At 33.8% G+C, this 14,492-nt stretch overlaps 1 protein-coding gene across 1 annotated transcript in view; it reads right to left on the bottom strand.

Moving 5' to 3' along the window:
* LOC123665435 (transmembrane protein 68) overlaps positions 1 to 14,492 on the bottom strand; it is a 41,988-nt gene that overhangs the window by 7,435 nt on the left and 20,061 nt on the right. The window contains exon 2 of the mRNA XM_045599743.1: positions 1,219 to 1,357. Coding sequence (XP_045455699.1) covers positions 1,219 to 1,357 — 139 coding nt within the window. The remainder of the gene's footprint in view (positions 1 to 1,218; positions 1,358 to 14,492) is intronic.

Genomic DNA, 14,492 nt, shown 5'->3' with positions numbered 1-14,492 from the left:
GCAGTCGGAGACATGCACAAAGAGAGAATGATTTGACTTATCCTTCAATTTCATGCCTCCGACTGCATATTATCTACGACGTTGCATAAAGTTTCGAAGGACTACCGTATTCATATATTTTAAACGTACAGCACAAAATGTTTGATATTGTTTCTATTTATTTCGCTGACTTTGTGTGCATATTGAATTTTTATCTTGTTCCAGCTTTTTCAGTTGATTTTCTATTAGTTGTTCTTCACGCAGGCGGGTTTTTTGTTTTTTTTTTTTTTAATTATTATTTTATTTATATCTTTTTAGTCAGACAAATTACGTAATCTGTTCAATTCATTAAAACAGTTTACATCATGTGGTTGATTAAGTAATTTTTTAGGGTCAAGAGAACTGATAGCAAGCCCGGAGAAAGATCTCACTCTGCTCAAAGCAACGTAAGCCTCGCCTTTAGCAAATAGGTGACCGCTTAAGTCAACAACTATTAGTTTTAATATAATGAAATTAATATTAAAATTATTTTATTTGTATTTGGTATTATGTATTTGTTATTGATTTTATTAATGTAGTTGTAAATTGGTGTGACATTTATTAATTTTTATTTGTAATTTTAATTGTATGTTTTTTTTTAACCATTGTATTTTATTAGAAAGGCTACACCCCGAAGTTGATCGTCGCCTAGGAGGCGAGTTTGGCATGGCATAGGCGTGGGAAAGAGCAAAGTCCACATTTTTTAAACTTTAATATTGTATTTCTTTATTAGTATTGCGGTAATAATAATCATGATATACCTTTTTAAAATCCTTGTATCGTGCCCTTCAATTTGATACCCATATTGTAGTATTCGAGAAAAAAAATGTTTTTTCATTAACTACAATGGCTTCGCGCAGCCGCCATGTTTGATATTTTTTAATGTCACCTATTTAAGAACACTTGGGCAGCTAAGACGAACCTAACGGATACCTCAATTATGTAAATCCGTTCAGTAGTTCTGGAAATATGAGGTAGTAAAGAATATTACATACAAATATACATACATACAAGATACGCGCGAAAAACATAACCCTTCCTTGGCAGTCGGGTAATAAGAACAAAAAACTTACGTAAATTGTTATTATAAATAGAATAAATAAATATGTTCAACATTTACACACGGTCATCCGTTCCTTAGAAAACCTGCAATCTGCAGCGAAGGGTTAGGACGTTAGTAGTCTAGCGTTAGTAATTTACCTGTAGAGCCTGTAGAGATGGAAGATGACGCTGCTCATGTAGATCAGTACAATGATGACTGCCGGCAGCAGGAACGTGACGATGACGGGCGTCAGGAACCACGTCAGCCACAGGCTATATTCGGTGTCCACATATTCCACTGTAAGAAAACAGATGTATTTATTAATTTTTTGCATTTTAATTTTATGACTTTCGATGCTGCAGAGATGATCGGTAATTATTGTAATATGTTTTATTACTGTTCTAATATAAGAATAAGAGTAAGTATATTTCTAACAATATATGTGTTTATATTGTATTTTTAACGTCTTCGTTGTCCTACGTTAAGGGTAAACCAAATATACCTACCATTTTTATGAACTGTGAAATTGTACTGAAGTTATAATCCCGACCGCAACAATAAATCCCTCTCGTGTCCTCCCCATTCTACGAGACTTTGGCGAAATCATCCGTGCTATACAGGCACTATTCATTCAATAATTCAGAATGACTCTAAAAGTTTGGCACTACAGGCAGGCATTAATTTAGTGACTGAATGATCGGATCGGTGCGATCGTAATGACAAAATTCTTAAATTAATAGAAAAGGATTTGTAATTGTTAGTAAAAATACCCTTAACTTCGAAAAATTTAAATATTTAAATAAGAAACAATAGATTAAAAATTTTGGTAATGGGAAGTGGAAGAAATGACTAGCCCGCTGGCGCAGTTTGCAGTTACCCTGCTTTCTTTTCCGCGGATTGTTAATTCGCTTCCTACCCCGATACAGGTATGATGGATATGATTTACGGTACGAGCATACAATTAAAAATGTATACGTGAGTAACATTAGGAGTCTAGTCTAAATCTAACAGGTTTTGTGGATGGTTCAAGTTAGCATACAGTCGTTCGTAGTTTAAAAGCTGATATATATATATATATACATCTGCTGATATATCTTACAGCACGTTATTTTGAACAACGAACTAAAAATGTTTCGATGATATAAAACTAATGCATTCAGCCTGTAACATCCAACTGATGGACATAGGCCTCTTTCTTCGTGGAAGAGAAGGATTGGAGCTTAATCTACCACGATGGTCCACTGCGGATTGGCGGATATGTTCTCTACTATAGGTAACGATAGCTACAAGGTAGTTATGATAACAACCGGGACCGACGGCTTAACGTGTTCTCCGAGGCACGGTGGGGAGACCCACGAGGATAGCAATCCAATTCGGAAATTGTACAAATACAAATATCTATCCCGAGCGTAAATCGAACCCGCAAACCGTCGGTGTTTCAGGCGACACATGCACCACTGCGACAGAGCGGTTGTTATAAAAGTACACGAGTAACATGTAATTGTTATCTATGACTGAATAAACAGTGATATTTTTTTTTTCTTTTATCATCCAAACACGGTCGAGAGTCCAAGATAGTCAACAAGTCAACTTAATGCCTATGTTTTGGCTATCCGACTGATATACCTACCCATTTTTTTTTTTTGTAATAAGCAACACATATAAACATTAATGTGTGTCACGCCCAAGCTCATGGCAACAACCGTAGCCAAAGAATTATTTTTAAAATGTATATTAAAGTCAGTTTAAAAGTATCAGACTTTGTCGGTTGATAAACTACGTACCCACATTGTGTAACTTTCATTAACGTTATGATTGATTTTCTAAACTAATACACAAATCACTTCAGCCTATCACTGCTGGACATAGGCCTCCACAAGTTCGCGCCAAAAATGGCATGAGCTCATAATTATGTGTTGCCCATAGTCACCACGCTGGGCAGGCGAGTTAGTGACAGCAGGGCTAGCTTTGTCGTACTGAAGACGCTGCTGCCCGTCTTCGGCCTGTGTATTTCAAAGCCAGCAATTGGATGGTTATCCCTCCATCGGTCGGCTGTTTAAGTTCCAAGGTGGTAGTGGAATTGTGTTATCCCTTATTCGCCTCTTACGACACCCACGGGAAGAGAGGAGGTGGCAATATTCTTTACTGCCGTAACTACGCCAGACTGCCATAACCACACAGAAGCGTAACTTACCGCAATTTTGATTAGTTTCGAAATAACAACGTCAAGTCCAGTATTTAAATGTTCATGCCTACAAAATCGGAAATCATACAAGTAAAACAAAGAGGCATAGCTAACTAAAGATAACACAAAGATACGTCTCTTATCGGATCTAACGGCGCTTTTTATCTCTAAAACTTTAACAACCCCAATATCAAGCAGGATATTGGTACAGAAAATAATTTGTCGGACATTGATAGCATACATCCGCGTGATATCGTCTGGTCGCCGTCTGCGTGCAACATTGACCTTTGACTGTTCATGTGATGCGCACGCGTTTTATGTTAGTCCTAATTACGTTCTAGTCTAGGTCAGGTATGATAAAAAGCCTTATCATTTAAACTTAACTGAAATGTTCCATTACTTAGACAATGGCCTACTTTGCTGTGCTTAGGTGATGAAACAAATAACCGAGTGGTGTCGTGAGACAGCAGATAGTAACGAAGTTCCTTATTATAAAATCAGCCTGCCCAGCGTGGTGACTATGGGCAAAACACTAAGTTCACGTTATTTTTGACGTAAACTTGTGAAGGCCTATGTCCAACAGTGGACTGTATAGGCTGTAATGAAATTATAAAATATTAATTTCAAATTCTATTCGATGTATAAAGAAACTAATTATTCGGGTACATAAAAGTGTATACTTTTATTATGATAATTTATCGACAACAATTTAAAAAAAATACATTACAAAATTATCTTAACACCTTGACTTTATTTACAATGATTTATAAAAATATATAATAATTATCAAATGATATAATAATGTTAATAGCAAACTGTAGTAATAATAACAGTTATGAGGTAGACACATTAAACACTGTATAGCCATCATCCATAGACTATACATAAAAATCTTATGCTTTTTTTAACTTTAGGGATATTTTTTGCCGGCTAGGGTACCCCTCCGCAACGCCCCTAATAAGGAACTTCGTTCCAAAATTAAAAACTTTATTTCGTGATAAGGGGCATTTTCAAAGAACTAACAATAAGTTATAATAACAAAATTATCCAGTGTTATCAACCTTAAGTATTAAATTAACAACCTTAAGTTAATAATAATATTTAAAAGACAGTAAGTAAGCTTTGAAAATCCAAATATGAGAAAATTTTGTTCAAAGTTTGGATTTTTGTGAACGGAATAAAAGGTATTCATAATAATGATATAGATTTAATGATATAAGTATTTCATAACTGTAATCAGAAAATAAATGTAATAGCAATAAAATTTTAAAGAGCCTAACTTAAGCTCCGCAGTATTCGTTACAGGTCACACGGTTACAGGGACATTGGTCGGCTTTTTAAGTTCCAAGGTGGTAGTGGAACTGTGTTATCCCTTAGTCGCCTCTTACGACACCCACGGGAAGAGAAGGGGTGGCTATTTTCTTTAATGCCGTAACCACACAGCAACCACGTAGCTCCTATAGGTATAGGAGAAATAAAATAATCTTAGGATAATGCTCACTGCAGTTTAGCAAATATTTCCCTTGGCATAAAAAAAATACGCCTTCTAATCTGAGAAAGAGACTTCTTTTACTATACCTATATACTACGTCAGCAAACAAGCCTACCACTCACCTAATGGTAAACGGTTACCGTAGCCTAAAGACGCTCGCAAGAGAGTTGACGACCTACCCAATCTTCCCCAATAGCTCTGGCCATCTTACCCACCACAGGAACACAACACTACTTGAAAACATTAGTAAGTATTATTTAGCTATTATCTTCTACATAGTTGAAGTACTTCCCCGGGCTGCTCCAGATTTTGAGTAGAATATATCTAAATATAAATATATATATGCTTGAGGTAGGGCTTAAACGAAGAACCATAAAGACAAACTTCCTCATAAAAACACGAATATCTGAACGAAGGGTTACTAAACTACGACAGTATTTTAGCATCGGCAGTCGGTGTAAATTTAAAACGTGACTCCTATTAATCTTTATATGTCATAGACTTGTACAAATACATATGCTATCACCGAATACATAGGCTATTGCAAAATGAACTACACGCTTTGTAAAATTTGCATGTCGGAGATTTTTTCAATTGAGTTTGTCAGGGAAGTCTCGGAGACCGCTATTGACACATGTCAAATCTATCGTATCTGTTAAATTTACTTTAAAGATAATAAAAAATTAGCTACAAAAGATACACAAAATAATTTTAAAAATAATGCGTTCGCACCGACCCCAACGTTGATAACACCGCCGTGACGAATTCGTGAACAAATTCGTGCTGTGGTGTTTTAGTAACAGTCGAAGATACAAACGCTGCATAATGTATAATTTCAATTAAAAGATTTTTTTTACTAATAAAAACACCGATGTTATCGTCAAACTTTCTTATATAAACATATAGATAAATATGCATATTGTTTTGCATAAAAATCTATATGAATGAATACATATGATAATAATAAAAATAGCATTATGTTATCAATGTTTAAAAACACCTACATTATTGATTACTGGAACTTTCTGAAAACCGATTATGTGCATTCAGAATGTTCTTATCATATTATTCAATCATTAAAGTCAATATGGAATACTAGCTTTATGCCCGCGGTCTTAGACGCATGGATTAGGTACCCAGACAATTTGATTCTTCAGATTTCTCCTTTTAAAACAAAGCCATTGACTGTCATTTTTATGATACTAAAGAAGTCATACAACATTTTTTTGGTGCAATATGTTCGAAACAAAGAAAAGAGAAAGAAAGTAATAAAAAACTTTAATATGGATTGCATATAGTGGTGGCTCCAATGTCGTAGACGGACAAGATAATTTATAGTTTTAAATTGAAATAGAAATTAAGAATAGAGTATGTTGTTGAATTTTCGATTGTGATTAGGAATGGCATGGGCGTACCCACAGTAAGACAAGGTGGGGCGCTTGCCCCACCCTGACTCGAAGCTAAATCATAAAATTTTTAGTTTTATAAAATAAGACGCCTCGTTGGCGCAACGGTCACAGCCATGGATCGTACCTGTTGCTCTGGCGGTTGCGGGTTCGATCCCCGCACATGACAAACATTTGTATTGGCCATACAGATGTTTGCCGTGGTCTGGGTGTTTGTGCAGTCCTTGTGGGTCTCCCCACCGTGCCTTGGAGAGCACGTTAAGCCGTCGGTCCCGGTTGTTATCATATACACCTGATAGCGATCGTTACTCATTGTAGGGAATATATCCGCCAACCCGCATTGGAACAGCGTGGTGGATTAAGCTCTGATCCTTCTCCTACATGGGGAAAGAGGCCTATGCCCAGTAGTGGGATATTACAGGCTGAAGCGTAAGCGTATTATTTTTTTTAATTTATGTATAAATGAATGAATTTAATAACCTATATATTAATACGTGAATCCAAAACTTTGTACCCCTTTTTACGAAAATTACGCAGACGGAGTAGTATAAAATTTCGCACACTTATCCTAATATATTATGTTAATTACGCATTACGTTGTTGGTCCGCGATGGACTTCTAAGCTTCAAATTTGCACTCCGTGTCATGTGCACCTGATAGCGATCGTTACCCATAGTAGGGAATATATCCGTCAACCCGCATTGGAGCAGCGTGGTGGATTAAGCTCTGATCCTTCTCCTACATGGGCAAAGAGGCCTATGCCCAGTAGTAGAATATTACAGGCTGAAGCGTAATATAAGTAACAATAAAATATTAATTTATAAAAATAAAAATAAAATAAAACCTATATTCAGATACCTTACACGGTTTTCTCGACCAAAAAATACAGCCTCTGTTACTGTTAACGAAACCTAATCGATCTACTGTTGAATGATTTTTTTTGAAATTGATCCAACAGTTTTTTTAGTTTTTAACCGAACTCAAAAAAGGAGGAGGTCTCAATTCGTCTGTATTTTTTTTATTACCTCATAACTTTTAATAGGTGTGATTGTAATTTGGTGATTCTTCATTTATCGAAAGGTGCTAATTTGTGTGAGATCTGATGAGTAGATTTTGAGTTTTTCTTAATAATATGCTTCGTACTAAACCTATTTGTCGATGTAAATTGAACTTCTCGTATTTTATTGTTTTTTTTTTTTTTTTTTTGTTTGAGAACAAATAGTTATTATTTAATCTGTCATTATCGACAGGATTTTAGATTTAAATGATGACTCAACCCTAAGTCTGTGTAAAACACAGATAATTTTCGAGATGCTTTAAAAATCACAATAAATCATGTGATCCTATCTCGTGCATAGACACGAGGAAAGATAACGTGATATCATTTTATTTTGTCGTAATGGTAATTTCTCAATACATTAACAATAAGTAAATGAAATCTATGACACGAATTTAACTCGACAATTTATGAAATTTTGGATCCTAGACTAGGTACTACTTAGGCTAGCCCCTTTACACAGTTGGCCTTCTTTCAGCTCAAAAGTTTGATTATAGTTCGATTATATATGTATTATTTATATTTATATACAAAGTGTGTGGTGCAATTCACACACGGCAGAAGTGCAACTTCTGAAAAGTAGCGCACGAAAGATTTTTTTCATCGATATACTGTATAATGATAATAATAATAACCGCTAATGTAGTCTATCTCATTCCCTTCTCGTAATATATTTATTGTGTTAGTTTATTTATCGTGACGCATTTTGGTCTTTCGAGTTTCAAATCACAACAATTCTAAAGATTTCTATAGAAATTTTTCAATAATTACTTTTATTTTTGCAAAAGTGCCAAAACACACGAACATTCATGTCTCATAAATAGAGAATATTAAATTAATTGCATTGAAAAAACAGGGTGGCCCAAAACCTTTGCACGCCACTGTACATGATTTGTTTATCAGACTTTATTTTAACGATTCTTATTCCGTACCTCTTCTATTCTCTAACATATTTTAACATGTAAATTACAAATTTTGATATACCCTCAATTGGTATAGAGCTTTTGTAATTCGAAATTTAAAATTGATTCTGTAAATTTGATATTAAGAATTTCAACAGCTGAGATGGTGTCAAAGTTGTTGATTTAAAACCAAAAAAGTTTTGTATACTTTTCTGACTGATCTTGTATACTTTTTTGTATGTCCAAATAATAATATTATTTAATAGTAAATTAATAGAATTACAAACTTGTGTACAAAAATCTCCTTGGTCCTTTTAAAAAATTTACGTATTTTTTAAAAGGACCGGACCAAACCGGCTGATCAGGATGAGATAAGATTTCCTGATCTGGAAATCTCATCTCATCCTGATCAGGTCTAGATCAATCATCTGCGTTACATGCCTTATCCCTAGTCCTGATCAGGCATGCCTGGTCCGGTCCTTCTAAGGAAGACGAAAAAATTTCTACTCGGGATAGTATAGCTGTGAACTATTTAAATTATTTCTGATGAAGCTCTAAACTATCCATAAATTAATTAATATCACAGCTGACAAAGCTTCAATTATAGGAGGCATAAGAGAGAGCTTGGTCAATAACTGTGTTTGCTGACAAAAAAAATCGACTTCAATTACAACGACAAGTAATACAATGTAGGTAGACGAAAAAATAGTTAAGTTATCAAAGATTACTCCAAAAGTTGTAATCAGATCTCGATGAAATTTAAATGTGACCACGTGATAAACATCGGCTTTCGATTAAATTAAAAATCATCAAAATCGGTACACCCAGTAAAAATTTTGCGGATATTGAGGGTTTTCCTCGATTTCTCTGGGATCCCATCATCAGATCCTTATCATTGTACCACACTTAGGATATCTCCTTTCCAACAAAAAAAGAATTATCAAAAACGGATATATGATAAACAGATATATATAGATATATCCTCCTCCTTTTTTGAAGTCGTTTAAAAAGAGAGCTTGCTCAAAAGTGGGAGGTGACAATCTGTTATGTATAGTATAGTTACCAAGATAAGATGATAAGCGTTGACATTGAAAGTGACCGCTTTGTTATTTTTTTCTCGAGTTCAAGGAGAGTGTTTGTTTTATTAATGAGATAGTGACACACTTGTAGAGTTAGAATTGTATGTGTGTATTAATATTACTTAAATATACAAAAACAGGAGGTCAACAAGCAAATATGTCACCTTACGATAACTGGATACATATCAACACCGAATCAACAATAAAACTGAAAGTTATATAACGTAACAACTACAAAAACTCTAAAACCAAAACTTCTCAGGAGATTTATTACGCAAACACACTACAAAAAAAAAAAAATAACTAGCGAATTGACTTTGAAAGTACTTTATTATTTACACTACAGTGTAAAACACACAAAATCTCACCATAAAGGCAGTAAAAAAAGAATGTCCTTTGGACCACACGATTGAAGTAAAACTCCTTTACTTGCCGCTACAGTAATATACAAAACGTAAGTCTCTCTCTCTTTCTATCTTCACTAATATTCTCTCAAACTCAACTTCCGTTCACCTCACCCGATCACACTATTCGTAACGCTCTCGTCATTTACCAGCTTTACTTTCCAAGTCAAGCGGAGTAAGAAAGTTTTACTTAAAAAAAGCAAAAACGTCAACTGGTCAATAATATAAGTAGCTGAAGATTCACAGTTACTATTGCCTACTAAGTAAACATAAATTATCAGTGCTTATTACTACTATTTTATCAATTCATTTAAATATTTTTTTTCTAAACATTTACACTCGTAACCACTGATATGTATATTATCACCCTGCAGTGCTCTAATATTAGGTACACGTTTTGATCATCTTCACACACGATACTGTGTGCTTCACCGCACTGGCGGTTACAAAATTATTAATTGAATAAATGTGTTTGTTGTACTACTTACATGTTTATTGTTGTTTCACAAACAAGACCAAATTTGAAATTAGACATCATCATCATCATCATCACATCAGCGTATCGCAGTCCACTGCTGGACATAGGCCTCCACAAGTTCGCGTCAAGAATGGATTGAACTCATGTTTGTTGCCCATAGTCACCACGCTGGGCAGGTCGTTTTTGTTTGTTGCTTGACATTAGACATCCGCATTTAAATTATAATATTAAATTTCATAACATTGCATAATAATTAAACGATTGTGTATTTTTTAAGGTAAGGTACATTTAAAATTCTCAATTATCTATATAAATTAAAATGAATGTTGCTAAGCGCATATCTCGACAATGGCTCGACCAATTCGGCTAATTTACCTTTTTTTATGTTCCTTAAGGCCTACGGAAGGTTTTAATACAAAAAAAATTGAATTTTACTATGAACTTTTGAAAGAACGAAATCTGTCCGGGCTGTTAGTTTTTCTTAAAAATAAATTCATCCCTCAGGCAAATAAATATTATTACGCTAAAAGAAAATTGTTGACAGGCGTAGATAGCCGCGGGCAAAAGACTATAAGTAAATTAAATAAAGCTGTGTGCAAATTGCGCGTTCACATTTATATTTCAATAAACATATTAATAAAATAAATTAATTCTTATGATAAAAAAAAATCAAGTTTTTTTTTAATTCATCGTATCTGATTTCATTAAATATATTTTTTTAATATGTAAAATATATTTGTTTTTAGCCCGGATATTTTTCCTTGAAGTCTATCCATCGTGCAATTTACAAATCAATCTACTTTCACCATCTATACTAATATTATAAAGCTGAAGTGTTTGATTGTTTGTTTGTACGCGTTAATCTCAGGAACTACTGGTCCGGTTTGAAAAATAATTTCAGTGTTAGTTAGCCCATTTATCAAGGAAGGCTATAGGCTATATAATATTCTAGTACCTATTTTTTCTTAAATTAACATGACTGAAACCGCGGGGCACATCTAGTGTTGTTATAAAAAACTAAAAATATTATATAAACAAGTTGTATTTTACTTTCTGTTTCGTTCGAATGAAAGTGATAGGAAAAGTGTTGTATCAACAGGATGCTATTAATTATTACATCCTTATTTGAGTTTTTAGGCTTCAAGAAGAAACACTAAAATGCTGTAATAACGTTAGGCTTAGAATATAATTAGTAAATACAGAATGTATCTCGCTTGCTAGACACCTCATATTATCTACCAAGTACCAAACAAGATTTCGAGTCAGCCGTGTCAGTTTTGTTGATATATTGGCAGTATACCACGGGTGACATGCGTGCGGGTCTCAACGAGCTAGTATACCCACCTCATCGTTACTATGGTAGGAGAATTACTTGTATTCTCCTACCCGCAGTTGAACTAAAAGATTAAGTCCTCACTATCGTCACCGTCAGACCACGTTCTAAATTTCGCAACGAAGTTTCGGACTTGTGATCTCTTAACAAGAACTAATAACATTTTATTTTACGCCAAGAAAAAGTAGGTAACATTAACAATAATCAGTACAAATGTGTACAAAAACAAAACCTTATCGCTACGAAGTAATCTCTTCCAGGCAACCTTAGGGTAAAGGAGATGATATATTGATGGTTCCCTAACTAATAGTATAATCATATGCAAAGCCCACAGATAAGCAGAATACAAATTACTGATGTCAAAAAAAGGCACAAGCGCCTAGAATTCGTGGATATAGGGCTGTCATCACAAAGAATCTGATTATTTGCGGTTTCACCCGCGTTGATTTGAGGAAAAAAACAGCCTTCCTTCTTCTTAACGTATACCTAACCTTCCTGTTTATACAGTTTAAATTCTTTAGAAGTGAATGCCGGTAGAGCAAGCATTTATCTATAAAATGGTATGTAATTTATGTGGAGTAAATATGAGGTTTTTTTCTAAAAAGGGTGGCAAACATCTTAACCTTAGCGTATTAATATATATGATGTTGATAAAACCTATGAAACAGATTGACCCATTGGCACAGTTGATAGGGAAGTTGCTTTTCGCTCTGGAATCGTGGACTCGATTCACGCCTCGAATCTACCCCTTAGGAACCAACGACCGTGTGCTACACATTCATATTCGTAGTAAAACCAGTATTTTCGAATTATACTTTAATGTTACAATGTGATACGACAGACTAACGATAAATAGATAATAGAAACATTCATAAATCCACATACACATACACAGAACAAAATTCATTTATTAATATTTGAGTTTTTTTTTCAATCAAAATATCACTATTCGTTTTCCCCTTAAAACACCGCACCGCGTCAGCAGAATGAAAATAATTGCATAATTAATAAACATTAAAACGATTGTACGATTGTTTCCACGTACGCGACGACGTGATTTCGCTGACTTTAGCGATCTACTGACACAATTAAATGTAAAAAGACTTAAAAACCATAATATATATATATATATTTTTTTTTTTTTTCAGTTTAGCGCCAAGAATGAGACTGGATGAGAATACCACTAGAAGAGACGATTTTTCGTTGTAATTGTTTTTTTTTTTTTGCAAAAGACAGGTTTGAAACAAAACTAAAACTACCGATATAATTATGGCTTATAAATTATATGAGTCCGAGAGCTGGCACCAACTTTTGTTCAGGAGTTGATTAGTAGCCCCGCTACTCACCGGCAAGGTCTGCAGTTTCATGTTGGGGTATACTAGGAGAGGTATGTGATAACTTCTCAGCTTGCCTCAAATACCTACCCAAAAATTGATACCAGCTCTCCTACTATATATAGTGTTTAATTTGACTACACCTATTGGTGCAGTTTGCATTGACCTTGATTACGCCTCGAGTCTGAAAGTGATATACGTATTTATTTATATACAAGTATTATTTCTATGTATTTATAGAAAAAAAAATATATAGATATATCAGTCGGCTGTTACCTGTAACACAAGCATTAACTTGTTTACCGTAGAAACTGACCACCGTGTGTGTATGTCATAGATATTAATTTATTTATAATTTAATATAATTAATATTATCATTTTATTACTTGTCGAATTAATTTGAAATCGATTTATTTCTTGTTTGAGAACAAACAATAATTATCAGATAGACATCAAAATGAGGAAATTATTGACAGATAAAACAATATTCAGTGTTGTTGAAATATTATGTAGAACGATTTCGAACTCGGTTACGGAAAGACAATACCCTCCTTTTGATCGCGTAAGTCGGTTAAATCAATCATTATGAAATTAGTTTGCGGTATTGTCTAGAAATAATAGGATATACTTGTAATGACTGAAATCTAGGAATCTGTGGTTGGTTACGACAAGCAGATCAAATGAAAACATTGTTATGGTGTTTGTTAATACAATATTTTTATAATAAACAAGGCTTACTACGTCTTATTTATGTCGTTAACCTACTAACAAATAATATTAAAAAAAAAACTAAAGTCAATAAAACTAAGGTCAACTTGTTCCATTTAAAACAATAATTAATCATAAAAAAAGAACAAACCGCAAGTCAAAAAATGTATTAAATAAAATTTTATTTTAATAACGACTTTTTGACCCGACAGACGTTTTTAATGTATAAATTTTCTTTACTTAGTAGGGATCTTTTTAATTCCTTAAATGTTTATTCCATAAGAACCTCCTACAAAGTAGTAGTAGTACACTACTAACTAAAGAAAACGGCTAAATTTGGTTCACTCGATCAACCGTTTAGCGCTTAGCTACACATTATAGCTATTCATTTTTATTTGCATTGTAATTCAGGGCGATATGGCCATATTTTTTGTATGTTTTTAATAGTTTAATTGTTTTATATAATTTAATAATAATAATGTATAATTAATAATTAATAACGTATTATAGTTTTTTACAAAAATTAATGACAACATACATTTCGTAATTAAAGTTTTATTAATTCACTTTCGTTGCATGCAAACCATGTCTATGCTTTGGTAACGCAATCGTTGCCTGCTTTAATTTAATAGAATAATAATATTATAACAATAGCAATAAAAATAGATAGAAGATTTAAATTTTGACGTAGACACATTAGACACTGTATAGCCATCATACATAGACTATACATAAAAATCTTACGCTTTTTTTAACTTTAGGGACATTTTTTGCCGGCTAGGGTACCCCTCCGCAACGCCCCATAAGGAACTTCGTTCCAAAATTAAAACCTTTATTTCGTCATAAGGGGCATTTTCAAAGAACTAACAATAAGTTATAATAACAAAATTATCCAGTGTTATCTAACAACCTTAAGTTAATAACAATATTTAAAAGACAGTAAGTCAGCGTTGTGGTACTGTGTAGCTACGGTACTAAAGAATATAGCCACCCCTCTCTTCCCGTGGGTGTCGTAAGAGGCGACTAAGGGATAACATAGTTCCGCTACCACCTC

This window comes from Melitaea cinxia, chromosome 24 (genome assembly GCF_905220565.1).
Source record: "Melitaea cinxia chromosome 24, ilMelCinx1.1, whole genome shotgun sequence".
Classification (NCBI taxonomy): Eukaryota; Metazoa; Arthropoda; class Insecta; order Lepidoptera; family Nymphalidae; genus Melitaea; species Melitaea cinxia.
This window is presented reverse-complemented; position numbering and strand designations above follow the sequence as displayed.